The 17666-nt window shown below is 37.6% G+C and overlaps 1 protein-coding gene across 1 annotated transcript in view; it reads left to right on the top strand.

The window, feature by feature from the left end:
- Positions 1-17666, top strand: part of PLXDC2 (plexin domain containing 2) — a 278669-nt gene that overhangs the window by 116707 nt on the left and 144296 nt on the right. Inside the window, exon 2 of the mRNA XM_075082687.1 lies at positions 9213-9424. Within this exon, the coding sequence (XP_074938788.1) occupies positions 9213-9424 (212 nt within the window). The remainder of the gene's footprint in view (positions 1-9212; positions 9425-17666) is intronic.

Here is a 17666-nt window from a genome sequence, read left to right as displayed (position 1 = left end):
TTACTTGGAGCTAGCATAATTTTTCTAAATCCTGAATCACTGTTGGTCCAGGAAACCTTCCTGTGCAGCAAATGAAAGAATCTATAAAATTTCCTTATTTAATTCATAATAAAAATGAAGGGGTTTAAATTTTCAGTTCTGTCTGAAACCACTTTGTGCATTTTAGCATTGAGCTGAAGGAAAGCCCAAGTTATGTCTCCACAAACTGTTGTAAATTTTAACGTTCCCGTCTTCAAAAACTTTCCTTTCACAGCACAGTGGAAGAAAAGTCATGAAGCTTTTTTTCATCAGCTTTTATAATGTCAGATACTATTGCATTTGGCGCTACACATTGCTGGGCAACGACACTTGCTTGTTCATTTTCCAGTTTTCCAAATCCTGAGCTCTGCAAAACATCTAATATTGCAAACCACTTCCTTTCTGCTCCTGTGAGGGGGGCAAAGGGAACCGAGGACACAGCAGGAAAAACGTGTCATGTTTCAGTCACGCCAGGGCTACGTTGCATGATCTGTCTTGTTTGAAGGTGTTCAGGTTGGCTTGAGTTCTGAGCGGTGACACTGTTTATGTAGGCAGTATTTTGGCCCACTGCCACTGACTCAGTAAGAAATCAGGAGTGAGTAAGGGGCTTAGGAGTTTGTCCTATCTGCAGACAAACCTGTAAACAAGGTGATTACAGTCTGTTGGGCACTTCTGACAAGGGAGGAGAGCAAAACCTTGGTCTGTGTGTCCACCAGTGTTTGTTGTACCCGATGAGGTGTTACACCACCTTTCTCCTCTTATTCCCACTGCACGGGGTTACTCAGATCTTGATCTGTGCCTGCAAGGTGATGTGTGCACATGTATGTATGGGTAGCTCCCCTGTGTTGACGTGTGAGCTTTGTTTTCCTGTCTATATCTCTTTGCTTGAGCCACCAAATTCAATGTGGTTGCCTTTGGTGTAACTGCTGACATTGATTGCTGTGCCTGACTCAAAGTGAGCCTGACAGGGCTACCCAGGAAGCCAATTACCCTCTGATGCCACTCCAGCACCAGTGAGTGACGGGCCTGTGGAGAGCTAACTGATGTTGTCTTGGCCAGAGCGGTGCCCCTGAAAGTGTTGCTCTCTGCCTCTGCAGACTACAAAAGTCTAGTGCTGTCTGTGCTAAACCATTTTTCAAGCAATGAGCTTACATCTCTCTTAGCTCCTGGTTTTACCTTATAAGCCTTATATCTTTACCTTATAAGCCTTATACCACAGTTGCACTTGCCATTGACTGCTGAGAAAGGCATAAATTAGCCAAGCTAACACAATTTGGCACATCCCAGATATTTGCTCTCTTCTCCCTCGGCAAGTCATGCAAAAGGAGTTCCAACCATATGCTGCAGTTCAAATTATTAATGACTATTTCATTTTTCTATGCTTTTCTCCGCTTCCCAGAAACAGAAAATAGGCCTAATGATGTGACTGCAAGATTGTCCATCTAATGTTTTAACTTGATTTTTTCCATCTATATCTGTGTACATTGGTGCATATCTTCTAGCTGAATGGATTGCTTGCTCATTTTAGTTAAGCCTGAATCTAGAGGAGAAGCTGACCCATCATGTGGCTGGCATCCTTGGGTTGTTCTAGTGCACAGGTTTGCTGGATCCTTCATGAAAAAGTTGCTTTCAATGTGTTTAAATAAGGTACAGTTGGTATTAGTATTCTCTGGAAATAAATAGAATATTATAGAGATCTCCATTTCTCTTAGCAGGACAATTTTTTGTTGAATTCTTTATTTTTTGCTGCCTTTTACACAAATAATGTTATGGCTTAGCAAGGGTTTGTGATAGAGTTTGGACAGAAGAGGCAGAAATTACACATGTATGAACATTTTGACACTATTGGTTAATCAATGATTAATCAGAAAACCTCAGATGATTTAAAACATGTTAACTTCCTGCTTTTTTATGCTGTAGTTTGATAATCCACAAAAAAAATACAATTATGAATATTTTGAGTTGCATGCCAGGAACATAAGAACACGATAGATATTATTCCTTTTGCTTTATGTGGAAATTTAGTATGTGGTAAATACTCACCTAGGTACACTTGGGTATCTGCATTGCTAGTCATTATTGGACATGCTACTGGGAATGTGGATATGAAACCTATTTGTACGGTGTGCAGACATTAAGTGATGTTAATCATGCTGAATATGGGTAGTTGAAAGTGAAAGGCCAGAAGGAAGAACCCCAGCACTGTTCAATGTATCAGGAAGCACCTCTTTTCTGCTCATCAGGTCAGATCAGGAGGGTCAGGCTTCCCTTCTGAAATGCAAAATTGTGTGCTGGAAAGAAGGAGAGGAAAATGAGAACCAAGAAGTATCCCTTTTAGTAGGCTTAAATTTACAACCCTACCAGGAAAGTTTTAGGGATCTCCAGATGAAAAAAATGGTTGAAGGCCAGTGCTAATAAATGTTTGTATGTATAGCAAAGACCAATGCTATGGGAAGAGAAGCTATAATGAAGTTACAGCAACTGAGACAAGCAACACTTCAGAGAAAGAAAACTCTTTACTTTTCTGTTTTTCAGTTGGAGAAACTATTTCAGTTGTGCATTGTATACTGAGTTTAGATAAGTACTAGTAGCATGGTTTTGAACTTTTTCCTGTGTTCCGCGAGGTCCACCTCTGACCTGATCCACCTGAAAGCTCTGGAAAATATCACATCAGTAACAGTACATCTGTGGAGCTTTAAATTAAATCAGAACAACACAATTCTGGCTTTTCTGTTTTTTTGTTAATAGGGATGCTGAGTAGTACTTGAATTTGCCATGGCTGGGTATCTAAGCCTATTAGAGCTGCTTCTTCTGTAAGGAAAGGCTAAACCAGAATCAATTCCATCTTCATTTTCTGTGGTTTCCTTTCAAAGAGGTTTTGTCCCCCTGTCTCAGAAAGTGGAGAGTTGCAATAAAGGATTATGCTCTGCATTGTTAGCGTAAACATAAGTGTGTTTTTACTCTTCCAAAAGTAATACAAAAGGTCTGCACCTGTGGGATGCAGAAGTGCATGAGACATGTAAGAGCCTAGTAGGTGTGAAATGTTATATGCCTTCCACTTCTGCTACCATTCAAGTTCCCTAGACTCTTGTGACTGTTTAAACCTCAGTTGTGAAAGAAACTTAAATCCATCTAGATTGTGTGTATAAAAAGAATTTAAGCATATCAAATGATAACACATCTTTTTTTTCCTTTTTAAATCTTCTTACTATAATGGCTTCAAAATCTTGACACTGGTTACGTTTTGGATGATGACCGATATCACTCTTTACTTACCAAAACTCTTTCTCCCTTCTGTTATTACCCAGCATCTTCAAGACTGCAAACCTTCTTTGAATTGCCTATTTTTGTTGTTGTTCTGTGTGTATCCAGTTAGTGATAAACTTAGGTCCTGGTCCCTGAGTGGAACTGACAGGAAGAACAGCAAAACAAATCCATAATACATTATAAAGCTATAATCAGATTGCTTGTAAGTTCAACGTGCACTTTAAATTATTGTGTTTATGTAGCTGGAGAGTATGATTGAAACTGGAATTAGGCAATATTTCCTCAGTGTTGTTATATGCTAATCAAAGTTACAGTATTGTTACCAGTGGACTCAGACTTTACCAATAATGGACTTTACCAATACCATTTTAATTTACCAGTATGATTACATAAATAATTGCAAAATGAAAGTAAATCAGAGAATTTAAAAAAAAAAAAAACACCACAAACCTGCAGCAGTTATAGTTGTGATGGAGATAGAGTTCCAGAAGTGTGGTAATATGTTCTTTGGGACCACTTGTAGTGGTGAAGAATAATTATTGAATAGAAAGAGGTTATGAAGGGAAAAGTCTGAATTCATGTTGTTGATAAAATGCATGTGTAAGGAAATGACCAGATATGTTATTTCCCTGCCATATTATCTGTTATTATTGATACTCTGTATTAGACAGGAGTCTTAGTAGCTATTTGTTGTATATTAGCAAGAAAAACATGCATCCAGATGGTGGTGTTATTTTAGACATTATTTGTTGTTCTGAGCATACAATTCAACAGCAGTAGCTTCAGTACTGTGATCATAGTCTGCCATCATTCAGTATTTTATTATCATTAACCTCTGACTCCCTTTGCAGGCCACACAAATTCTCATTCCCTCTTTGGTGAAAGTAGGATCATCCTAAGCATCTTTCTCACACATAATATTCAAATTCTTTTAGCAGTGGCAACCAAGGTTTAAAAAGAAAATGTCAGGGTGTAGTCTTTTATTGTTTTTAAAACCATGATCCAAATTAACACAGTTGTTTGTGTGCTAATTGTCACTGTGGATAGTTTTTACAAATCATGCTATTTACAAGTTTGTTAAGAGATTTATCCTATCATTATCATGGACATATTGATAGTCAAGCATGTCTGTTATTTCTTTCCTAAATTAAGGTCAGAAACATGGAATTGGTCCTAGTCCCATGAATCAGATACAGGAGAAAAGTCTCTGTAGTGTTGAGCTGTTCATATGCAGAGATAATTTAAACTGGAAATTCTTCTTACAAGAAGTATGATTGATTTTGCTGAATTGGGTGTTCAGTATATAAACACTGTATTTGGAGAATCCTTTAAAGGAACGTTTATGTTTTGAAGAGTCTGTCACTTCATGGGTCCAGTATTCATATCTTCCACTGACATTTGTTGGTTTCTCATCTTTACTAATAAAATGGTCATAGTAGAAATAAAGATTCATGAGACTGCCTATAGAAAGTAAGTTAAAGGAGTATGACTGTGTTTTCAGTTCCTTGATGAATAAAAGTGATTTTGCTGGCATTTGGGCTGCAGCAGATTTAGAAAGATATCTCACAAGCAATCTCTTGAATTGAGGTTTCAATATATAAGTGTTTCTGGGCTTTCAGAAAAAAGTCTTGTTGATTATGGTGCATTTATGAAATTAGACAAATTGCAGAGTTGGCCTAAATATGTGCAATCATGAAATGTAATTAACACATGTTCTTCAGAAATGCAATTCTGAAATTCTGATATGCTGAAACATTCCACAAACCTCTGTCTGACCTCGTGGAAAGGAAAAAAAAAAAAAAAAGGACAGTCGAATGAGTGGTAGATGATTTACCTGTTTGGCTTTTTTGTTTCAAAATAGGACTTCTTTCCTCTTTAATTACATTGCTGTCCATAAAATTGTGAATGTTTCTTTTTCTTGTAAAGTGAGAGCTAGATCTTCATTCTAAATAAAGCTTTATACAGACCAGACTTCCCTACTAAATCAGAGAGATCTTACTTCTTAAGCTCTGCTCTTTCATTTTGGGTTTATTTACTTAGAATTTTTCCCTTTTTGTTTGAGGGTAGACTTGGCAAAGCAGAAAACGTGTGCCCTCACCATAGTCAGGCAGCATCTTCCCTTTCTGCAAATCTTTCTTGTATAGTTCAATCTGTAGGACCTGCGTGCATAATTCACAACATTGAAGTAGACAAACTTCTCTACATACTCAGTTGTTGTCACTTTCAGCATTGATTTATGTTAATGATGTAAGTGTTAAGCATTTCTGTGTATTTTTTTAGTACAGGACACACATCTTCCTGCCAAAAACCTCAGACTAGCAGAGCCACCTTAAAAGTCAGGTCCTGATGTACACAAAGACACAGGTTTTGGTCATATGTCCTCTATCAGGTTAGCTTAATACAGTTTAAGGCTTGTTTGATGCTAAAATGCAACATAAGGTAGTCAAAAAGCTATTATCTGGGTACATGGTAGTTTAGGCAATAGATGCCAAAATCTTTTGTTTTTCTGTAAGCGTGTAAGCCTCTACAGAAGGAAATTTGAAGCACTTGTCTTAGATGTTACCAAAGTGAGTCTGTAATTTTCACCCATTCCTTTTCCCCAGTTTCCTCTCTAAATATTCTGCATAGGTCCTTCCAGTTTGTGTGAATGATGCCCCTGTTCCCTGAAAGCCTTTGGTGGTAGTTCTGATCGATCGCATCGACTACAAAGGGCTGAACTGGCCAACTGCAACAAGAGTTCCTGAACTTGCCAACAGCCAGTCGTTAACTCCAAATCATCTCAGAGCAGTGAAAGCTTTCTTTAGATTTATTTCCCTCACCCCCACCCCCACCCCACTGCCTTTCTAGCTTTATTCGACACAGAATTGAAATCTTAAATTTTAGCTTAATCCAAGGGGGAAAGAACTGCAGACATAACGATTTTAATCACTAATTTTATGAAAACTTCAAAGACAAGAGCTGAAAGATCAGACCAAAACACCAGCTTAATTACATATTCATTGGAAAGTTCTGTAGTCTATTTTCACTGCTTCCAAAATAATGTAGTACAATATCACTCTGCAGACCTTCACACTGAGGTATTTGTATGCCAATGACAGAACTACATATAACACTTTTGTGGTTTTCACATAAAAATATCAGTTGAAAACTGTGGTTCCAATTTTAACTGATTTGAAGGCATGTAGTTCTGACTCTCTGTTCATACAGGTTGAACAAGTTACTACTCATCTATGTTTGCCAATATTATGATTTTATCATAATATCATAATCAGATATTACTTTATTTGGCTGCTTTCCAATTGATTTGAATGGCATGTTCTCCTTCAGTGTTAATTAGGTGTGAGCTCCAAGATCTAAAAGATAAGAGTATAATACTTTGGTGCATTTCCTCTGAAATGCCTTTTACGTGATTTATTAGCTACACAGAGATTTCAACCAAAAACATGAAATAGTTCTAACTTGTAAAGTATTGGAATTTTAGGACTCTGAATACTTTTTCTAGGTCTCTGGATGCTTTTTCCTCATAAGCTTCCTGCATTTAATGAATTAAATTAATTTACCAAATTTTGGAGATGCCATGATGCAATTACACTGTAAAAGAAAATTATGGAGAAAAATGTGTAGAACTTCCAAGCCAGTGGAAATACCTGAGCGTGCTTATCTCCTTCTTCTCTCTAACACTATATTATTATTATTTTTAAAAGCAGTTTATGATACAACACCTTAAAGCTTAGAAGCCATGTTCTTTTCTATTCAAGACGTATGGAGAGCAAAGTATAATTGCCTTCCTTTACAGATGAGGCTCAGCCTGAGGTGAATAGGATTTAAGACCCTCCCCTAACTTTTGCACTTTCTGTTTGCTAATTTTGGTGATTGTCTCAACAAGCTGACTGTAGACCACAAAAAGAGTAGGCTGGAGTGGGAGTGTAAGTGAGGGTAAATATGCTTTTTACCTCTCTGAATGTGGATTTTGAGCCATCAAGGGCAGCTTGAGAAGAAGGGAGCAGGGTCCTGCAGACATATAGCTGTTGCACTGTGACCCCTGTTTGTGGATGTCTAATGCTCCCCACATCTTGGCACGGGTGCCAAGGCATCTGCAGACCTGGCTCAGGCGGGAGGGCAAATGTTGCCTCCATGGCTCCAGCCTCAGGCCTTGCGTATCACAGACGGAAAGTGCATGTAAGCTTTCTTATCCCCATAACACCATAGTGAGTGCCTCCCAGCTGATGCAGAGAGGGCAGTTTTTAATAGGTTTTTGATATAAACCACAGAGGAATAAGTCAGTTCATCTGTTGAGCTGCCCTTCTGCATCTTGCAGCTGATTGTGTGATAAAGCAGAGAGCATGGTGGCAATTTGTTGAAGACAAGTGTTCTAAGGCTTTTAAGAAATGCAAGGAAACACTTTCAAAAAGCCACCAATTAAAAGGAGTCTGATTACTTGTGGTCTGAGGACAGTTATGGGCTGAGATTGCTTACTTTGCATCTCTATTAAATTCTGATTTCTCTCAGTGACAAAACGTCTTCGGCTCACAATAATATCTGTGTGGTTGAGAGTGATCAAATAGCTTAGGAAATAAGGTTAATAGATTTTGGGGAATTTGATCAAAAAATGGAATCACACAGAGCCTAAATTGTATTAGAGACTGTTTCTGTACTGTAACTCTTTCTGGTCTGTCAAGAACAATGTCTGACAGACTGTCCTATATCCATGATTCCTATGCCTATTCCTGTTATGATGCAGTAAAATCTTACTTCTTATTTAAACTTTTGATAGGTAATTTTCTATTTTTCCATCTTTTCTTTACCTAGTCAACATGTGCAGTGCTTAGTAAGGACCTTGGAAGTGATTACTTCCTTTGCTCAGAAGCTTCTGCCAAACAGAAGCAATGGAAATATTTCTACAAATAATTTCTTTTCCACTCTACCCTTTCTCTCAGTATTTTTCTTTTACTTTGCCACCTCTCTTGAGAGTTCATCTGGAACCTCGTGGTTCTGTTTTTTTAATAAGATCCTCTTCTTCCTGGCATATGGGAGGCACGGAGCACCCCTCTACTTCTCCTTTTAGACAGTATGAAAAGCATATCTGATTTTTAGTGCAAAGTGTGCAAAATTACTCAACCCCCTCTCGATGGTGTTAACTGAAATAAAGTAACAAAAAATACTTTGATTGGCTTCTGGTTTCGGCAAACTGGAAACTACTGAAGAATTTATGGTTTTGTCTTGGTGATAGCTTTACTAGCATGAAAAAGTTGTGAATGAGCATGAATAAAGTCCAAAAGGAATATGTAAACCACACCACCTGATTGCTCATCCTTTGCAGGGAACGTAGTGGGTGTCAGCAGACTTCACGTGTCATTTGCATTTATCACTTATAAAATGGGGCAGCTTTATCTTTACACTGGAACAGATGTTCATTGGAATTTCATGCCCCTCATAATGTTTATTTAGCTGCCTTTCACCTTCCAAGCTCTTTATATATAAAGTCAGTAGCAAAAGCTAAGTCTGTACCAGTGTTCCTCTGCCTCTTCTGCTTTCGTTTTGTTAGATGATTAACTGATTTTTTTTTCTTAGATTTATTTTATTTTGAAAAGTGACACCTATGGGTAGGCAAGTATCAAAATTACAAACATTACAGGGAAAATTTTTCCCAGATATAAAATAAGCAGGAAAATAAAACATTTGGGATGTTAAGCGCAGTCTACAAAATGCAGTCCAAATTCTTGAATTTTGTAGAAGTATAATAAGCTTTCTTTTCTTTTAAACTGTTATGCTGTTGTAGAAGCTTTGTCAGAGACATAATTGGCTATGCTATAGCGGGGTTCAAAACATTTATTAAAAGATTACTATTCTTAGGTTTTCAGTTATTATTAGTAAACCAAAGTTCTACTGACTTATTATTTTGGGTTTTGTTTCTGTTTGTCAAACAGGTGTGTTTTATGAAGTTGTTCAGAGCTTCCCTCAAGTGGAGGAAAATGTGCGAGTGGATTCTCATGTAAACAGCCACAGGTGGAGAAGGCACTCAGAGTCTCTCAAATCAGTCGACACTAACAGAGCTAGCATGGGGCAAGATTCTTCTGAGCCGGGAGGTTTCACAGATCTGCTGCTTGAAGAGGGACATGACAACACCACCCAGATTGAGGTAGAAAATCATTCCCTCTCTTTGTTTTTTTTAATTCAATTTGTTATTTTTTGGGGAGTAAGTAGAAAATGAAGACATTTACTTCTGTGTACTCAAACATTGTTGAGGAAAGAGAATCTTGTGGTCATCATATTTCTGACTCTGTCACCAGAGATAGTTTCGTGAGGATGTCTGTGTCTCTGCTGGAAAACAGTTGTGGGAAGTCCCATGTTATAGCAGTTCTTTATGGAGAACTGGAAAATGAAGTAATATTAAAAATAATAATAATTACTTCTTAAAAGTCAGGGTAAATACCTCCATTTGTGAGTTTCTGCCTGGTCTTTATGGAGAGTGATATTCAGACATGAAGGAGAAAAGGCCATAGAGAAATAAGAATTTGGAAGAAATTCCAGGTTGGTCATTAAAAGAATGTGCTCGTGCTATTTGACTGTTCATCTTCTAAAGAAGAATAACGTGGATCAAATCCGTCTAAATGAAATCTTGGTATATTGTCTCTCTGCTTTATGGCTTAATTTAATCTCTGATTATTTTTTTAAAAAAAAAACTTAAACTGCCATATTGCCTTCATATGGACATAATGTAAATCCAAACAAGCACCAGTTCTGTCTTTAAAGCTCCTCTTAGTTTTGAGTAGCGTAGGGAGATCAGACGTTGACCATAATGTTATCTTGTGACCGGTTGGTGCAAAATTTCTCCACCCATGGTGATTTGTGGGAGTTCTACTATTTTTATTTTAGGGGTTTCACATAAACACATTGGCTGTGAATTGACATTGTCTTTATACACAGCAAGTGTTAATATTATAACCATTGTATTTTTACTGGTTGGGGGTATTTTTAAGTATTAGGTTTGGGGTTTTCTTACTAATAAAACTTACATCCTATTTTTCAGTAAAATACAGCTTAGAATAAGCTACGCTTAACACTTTCAGTCTTTATAGTCTGCTTCCAAAGCAACGTTTTCAGTTCTGAGGAGCTTGCTCTCAGACAAACAAAATAGCTTTTAGATTTTGTGTTGTTACATTACAAAATAACAAAAGCAAAGTAATATAAAACCCGTTTGTAGAGACAATGGTGTCTCTACAACATGAGTCAAAAAATAATAATGCTTTCTGAGAGGTGTGTTTTGTGTTTGTTTTTTAATCTTCCCAGTTTGCACAGTACTCATTATGTTTCCTCTTGCATAAACATGGAAGCCACTAGTTGATAAATTATATTTTTGAAATGCATATTGATTTTATGATTATTTTTTTTTGCCCCCTGCAATCCTCATCCAGCCAGACTCATAAAATTCACTCAGGCATGACACAGATCCTTCTAATTATTTTAGTAGGTGAAGTGAATATGTCTCAAATACAGGAAAGTTAATGCAGCTGAACTTTCCATGGCTTACCAGTAGATCTCCAACCAGTGTCTCCATTTAGTTGAGTTCCAAGCTCTTATGAAGCAAAATGTGTCAGAGCTCCTGCTCTAACATTCATATATGGAAACATTCAGGAAAAAATGAATGCTTGCCAATGGACATATGTAGAATGGTATTTTTCCAGGGCCATCCTTCCTGACAGATTAATGGCATTATAGTGTCTTAACCTGAAAATGTCTGTCACCCTTACTGAGCTTATTGAATTCAGGTGTTGTGTTCTGTAACAGCCCTCTCTTTTTCTGAAAGCACAATGAGATAACTGAGTTGTGGTTTTACACATTATCGGATTCCGTTGTAAATCCCTACTACAACACACAGGCATTTTAAAAAAAAACCTTGATGCCCAGCTTTGTAGAGGAGGTAAAGAGTACAACAGATATTCACAGTGGAAGAATCCATATGTTGCAAAGTCTTCTGCAGCTTGGGAGCTTATTGGTAGTGTTGGAGAGCGTATTGATTTTTTGAAACCCTTCTTCTGTTTGTGTTGCTGCTCTTACTGAAGAAAATCCAGAAAATGAGTACTACCTGCCACTCATATTTAATGACACTACAGAATTACAACATACCCCCATCACAGATACTGTTTCTCTCTAAAGTATTTGCTTGGGCTTGCCATGCAAATGTGGAAGACTTCTTTTACTGGAAGGCTAACAGTGATGAACATATCTTTAATTTTCACTTGATGTTGTTTCTGCTGTTCTTTATAATTATGAGTTTACTTTCTATCCAGCTTAAAAAAAATCAAACCGAAAGAAATGCCTGCCCCTCCCCCCACCAAAAAAAAACAACCAAGGACAAAAGGGAAGGCAGTATACAAAAATTTCTGCACACGGTTTAAAAAATAACCCTAAATGTTATCAAATCTATGCAGTCATAGTGTGGAAAATAATAACATCACCCTGTGTGGAGCATAGATTAGTTCCACTGGCTTTTCTTGATATTTTAAGGTAATGAGACTTTTCATTCATCTTTTTCTATTGGAGTTATTGGGAGTTGTTATGTAACTTCACAGCAACGCCTCCCTGGGTTGTCCATTCCTCCTAATCCATAGGCTGGTTTAAGATCAACTTGAGTGGAACATGAAGTTCAGGCCTTCATGAACAGCTATAGAAAGTGCATTGTAAATGAGTTTATTGTAGCTTTGCAGTAGCCAGGGTGGTCCCGCTCCTACATATAGGAAAGATGATAATGGCCGGATTCTCCTTAGAGATGCTGTTTCTCTGGTCTGAAAGCTGGAGAGTACAGCCACTTGGGACTGCAAGATATTTGCTGTTTCTCTTCACAGCTCTGTTTTGCCTCCTCCATTTGTTTAACACAGTCATTCAGGACAGACTCATGCAAAAATAACGGACACATCGAGGTGTTTTTTTGAATAAAGAAGTTCTCTTGAACTCTTGAACTGCATTGAGGAGACTAGCAGAAGGAGTGGCTACAGCCATTTGTTGTGCAGGACCTTCAGAAATGAGCAGGGCCTTGGAAGGAGAAGGCAAGACCTCCAAGTCCCATTGTGATGCTGGAGAATAGGAATTTTGTGGTCCACAGGTGCAGTGTTGTGGAAGCACAAACACACAAAACTGAAGATGCTAAGCAAAAGGCAAAGGACAGGAGAAACGGGTTTCTGCAGCAAGCCAGAATTTCTATGCATGTAGCATTTATGGTCTTTCTAGAGAGCTGATAGTGAGATGGAGATTATAGAGTAAAACCAGTGTATAACAAATGCTTAATAAACACTTTATATGACAACCTTGAAAATATTCCTCTTTTCTCCTAGTTTAGTAGGGATATTATAACATGCCAGTTAGGGACTAGAATGTTGTAAATACTAAAACGTTCGCAAGGATGGAGGTTGGTCCCATTTGCTTCATTTGCAATTGGTACTTTAGAGCCCAAATGCAGAGGAGGGGGAACTTTTATGTCTCTGGGGCCATTCTCCGTAAATGGTTTATTAAGGTTTCATTCCCACCACATAACATAGAGAGAGTGAGCAAGCTCTGAAAAGGGACAGGTGTAAAGGGTGAGATCCCATCTTGTGCAGATGGGCACAAATGTTACAGTCGTAGAGAAATGCCCAAAGCAGATAGCCTTGGGACAGGTGGAGAAATAGGTTGTCAGTAGTTCAAATTAACTGCAAGATCAACCCCAAAAAGACAGTAGTGATACAGTGCAACCGACTTGACTTCTTGGCTTCATGGCAAATGAAAGCATCACAGAGCCTCCCTTTGAAGATAGAAGCATCCATGGCTAAGGCATATATTGGAGAAATTTCAAGTGACAACTTTTTTTTTTTTTAAGACATTATTAGTGTAGTCTTAACTTTTTATGGTTTTCTCTGTAGTTTGGCTTTCCATTTGGTAATTAAGGATTTAACCTTTTGCCTTCATAAGGGGGGTTTCATGTTCTAAAAAATAGTTAGTTCATAGTGCTTAAGGAGAACTCAAATGAATTTGAAATTTTTCTTCCCAAGGGTCACAAAGCCAAACATTAGAGTCTTCTATCTGGAATAACTTTGGGGTTGTCAGAAGCTGAAGTGTTTCCCACCAAGCTAGAGGAGCATTTTTGGAGTTTGGCAGCATCAGAATTGCATCCCATATGCACTAAATAACCAGTGCTCAGGACTGGGCAGTACAAAGGCAGCCTCCACAGTCCTGTGGGCACCAGCCTGAGAGTGAAAATGTATATAGTGCTATAGTTACAGGGACCTCAGAGACAGGGATTTTTGTGGAGCATATTTGAGAAAGCAGGTGGGACGTTTAGAAATGAAGTGCCATTTATATCAACAATTCTTCTTTCTAGGGTGTTTGTTAAATTGCTGAGATTTCACAATCTTATCATTTCAAATCAAGCTTTCCTTTTTTTTTTTTTCCCCCGTCTGCCCCCAATCTTTCCTGGGAGTCTTCATCCTGCTCTCGGGGGTCAGGGTTGGCTTTTGGTTTTTTGTTAATCTACCACGTTTGTTTACTGTGCTCAGGACATTCAGAAGTGCCTTTTATTTAGACTAAACGGAGCCCAGGAAATGTTATGTGTACAGTGAAATTTGTTGCTGCAAACACTGAAAGTCCTTGAAAAAGCAATGAGTGTGAAAATACATCTTAATGAATGTGTCTAGTTTGGCATGTCTTCTTTCAAGCAAGGAGAAAAATAGGATAAATATACTACCTTTCTTCACATACTCTCATAAAAGAAATGTATGCTCTGTAATAACTCACTGTTATTAAGTAAATGACTTTACATGTATTAATATTGTTAAAATAAACTTAGATTCATGGTCATGCTATGACCAACCTTTCTGTTGATCCCCGAAGCACAGTAGCCATAAAAGTTACGAAGGCGGCTATCGGAGGTTCTTGTTGCCTATTGCTCTTTTGCATTTGCTGGAAACGGAATTGATCACTGAAACGCAACTAGTATGGATGTTGGGTCCCCAGTATCTACCACTAAGGTATCCACAAATACATTCTTCTTTTGCCACAATGCTTGCCTGTGTCAGTAGGCACAGGGACTGAGCACTGGAAAAGGCTTAATAAGGCCTTTAATAATTGGGCATTACACAAATGTTGTATAATGATTTTTCCACAGTTTAAAATGTGCAAAATACGCAGTGATATTCTGTGTTTATTGCTATGTAGAGCTCTGTACAGAGGCAATTCTCCTTTTGTACTTAGAATTTTTGTCTGTTTATCCCAGATCATCTGTAAAGCAGCTCCAGCTGCAGGCTTTATAGAAGATTTCTAGGCAACTTACTTGGTCCTTTTCTTCACTGGTCTCTGTCCCTGATCCTTGTGACTGCTTAACCCCTAAGGAACAGTACCACACTGAGAAGTAAAATACAGATAAATTTAAATAGAGCAGTCTCTGACCTATAGCTTGCATTGACATTAGCAGAAGATGACAAACTTTGCAAAATAACTTTGAGACATGTGAATTACTTTTTAATTTGTTGCCACTGTATAGAGATACTACATCAAAACAAGTGTCTTTCACAAACTTCCAATATCAAAAAGAAACCAGCAATAATATAATAGATTAAATCATAGTCAGGCTTGAGCTGAGTGCAGCCATGCTAACAGTAAGGTTTCATTGCTTTACACCATGAAAAGAGTGAGAAAAACATAATCTTTAATAAAAAGTCTTAGAACAGAATGAATGATTGCAACTATATGACAGGAAAAGATTCAGTTCAAGTAAGAAGCAGCATGCTGAGCATGTTAAGTCAAATCAAACTTGACTGTATCTTACTTTCTCCACTCCTCCCAACATAGTACTTGCGAGCATAGAAAATTGTGGCTGCTTCAGTGCAAAACAAATTTATGTTTTAGGGAGTGAAGTGATTCACTTATTCCCGAGGATCTTACTGATATCTCCTGCTCTGTGTTGCTTTTAGCCAAAATGGAGTTGTTACTAACTGAAGACACCCTTCTTTCTTTTTCTCTCCTTTATTTAGTTTCTCTAGCTGTTGTTTGAAATGTAAATTTTAGCAATTCCTGTAGTTTAGACCTGGAAAGTGCCTTGCCCCTATCAGAACACCACCAGTAGATTTCCTACTGGCAGCAATCTTTTGCTGAATTTTGCATTTTCTCCCAGAGTTTCTGCCCAGAAGAAGGCTTCTTCCTTATCTGTGCCAGTCACTCATGGAAGTGAAGATGTTCAATTCTGACTGGCAAAAACAACAGAAGAGATTGAGTTTTGCAGCTCTTGGGATTTGAGGGCAATTACTCTTAGCTGCTGACAGCCGTGTCAGCATGCCCACTGCTGTGTTCTTACTGCAAGACAGAGAGAGGAAAAAAAATAATGGTTAAGATTAAATTTCACTCAGCTGGACGAATGATAAGGCAGTCCTGCGATTACTGCTTTAATGCACTGTATTAGAAGTGGAAAAACTTGTCCATGCATAATTGAAGCCTCAGAACTAAACAATCTTATCGTCACATAGTGAGCTGTCAGTTTGGCTAAGCCTGCCTGTTTTGTTCTTTTTTTTTTTTCTTTTTTTTTTCCCCTCCTCATCCCAATACTTTAGTGCCAGTTGCATCTGAAGGATTTAGAAATAAAAGGCAGTGTTACTAACACTATTCTGAAACAACAGTCCCTCCAAGTTACTGAAAAGAATGTTCTGGATTTAAGGTAGAAAATCCTTATTATCATCTAAGTTTAATGAGTGTTTCTGTTCTCTTTCGTCATCCGAAGCTGTGAGAGACATGCTTTACTTCTAAAGTCTGTTTTATGACTTACCATCTCTTAGAGCCTTTATCTGTGTAGAGTTGCTGTCTTGTTTAGCTTTTGAATTTCTTGTTCAAATAATTTGCTTAAATAGTGTTTGTATTGGTGATCCTCAGCAATGCAAGAGTGAATTCCATGGACAAAATTTTGATATACTCATTCAGTGTAATAAAATCAGGGATGTTATTGATCTCTATATCATGACGGAATTCTTTTTTTAACGCAGTCACATTCTAATGTGGATTATTAAGTATCAAAGTAAACCTTTGTACTGTATATGGTTTAATCAGAATTTAGGTTTTTAATTTTTACTTTAATTAAAGCATTTGACATATAACTGAGGAGGAATGAAGCTTTGCAGAATGCAGATTTGTCACTGGAGTTGGCTGATTCTTTACAGAGCAAGAGATCAGTACTTCTGTTCTGAAATCTGTATTTGCTAAAAGCCATGTGCAAAAACCCTAAAAAAAATGAAGAGAAAATCAGTTTTATCTTTGATACCTGCTGGGGGCAGATCATAGAGTATATAATTGAGCTCAAACAATATTGAGATCTTGCCTAAATTAAAGGAAACAGCAAATTTTGTTTTAAGATCATTTTAAGTTCTGAGAAAGGAAATCCACTTTAACTGATTTAATTACATGGCTGCAGCATACCTGGTCTACTTGCAAAATATTTATCATAATAAGTTGTATTCATTCTTATTTTTAATTTTAGGGAAGTATAGTGGTTTCTTGTTCACAGTTAGTAATTTACTACATCATGTGATTTTTGGTGTATCTAAAGGATTTATTCAAGAGAGGGAGGGAAAATCTGGCCTCCTTCTGTAGGCTTGCAAATATTTTTCTCAATCTTTGATTAACCTTAGGTCACTGAGCATAGATGAAGCTTACTGACACTTCCAGGGCTGAAACTACTGTGACTAAAAAAATGTGGTTTTACAGTTGAAGCTGTTGTTATATCAGATCCTCTGCCATTTCAGAATCTGTTATGTTGCCTTATGCCATTTCATGTTCAGCTCTATTTAAAACAAAGTTGTCTTGCAGATTTTAAGCCACTGCAACTTAAGCCCAGAAGTCTCTGTTTGGGTGTGTGCTGTTCATGGCTCTGTTATTTGTGTAATGTTCTAGAGGATTAAACAAGTGTCCCATATGATTCCTTTCTACTACACATCATTAAATTGTGAAAGCTCTGGAGCTCATTGACAGTGAATATTGCAGGTGCCAAAGTTTACAAAATTAGACAAATTCATGGCATAGAAATTTGTCATGGATTATTAAACACAAAGGAAGTTCCTGAAGAGCAAATCACTGGAACCTAGGAAAAATGGGGAATTACCACTGTTTGCCCTGGGCCTTTACTTTTCCTAGGTATAGTTCCCAGTCCTGGGGACCAGACTAGAAGGATGTTTGGCCTAAGAGACTACAGCTGTTCCTGTACTCTTATTGGTATCCAGTCACTAAATTAAGTTAAATGTCAAATTATTGCTTTCATAGTTACAAGCTTGAAAATTACAAGAGATTTAGGATGTACTGGAGAAACAGTGTTGGGATATGCTGGAGTTGCACTGAAACTATTATAGATATGTCTTCTGCTTTTCTATGTA

Source organism: Phalacrocorax aristotelis, chromosome 2 (genome assembly GCF_949628215.1).
Source record: "Phalacrocorax aristotelis chromosome 2, bGulAri2.1, whole genome shotgun sequence".
NCBI classification, from domain to species: Eukaryota; Metazoa; Chordata; class Aves; order Suliformes; family Phalacrocoracidae; genus Phalacrocorax; species Phalacrocorax aristotelis.
The sequence above is the reverse complement of the archived record's forward strand: the minus strand, read 5'-3'. Positions and strand labels throughout refer to the sequence as shown.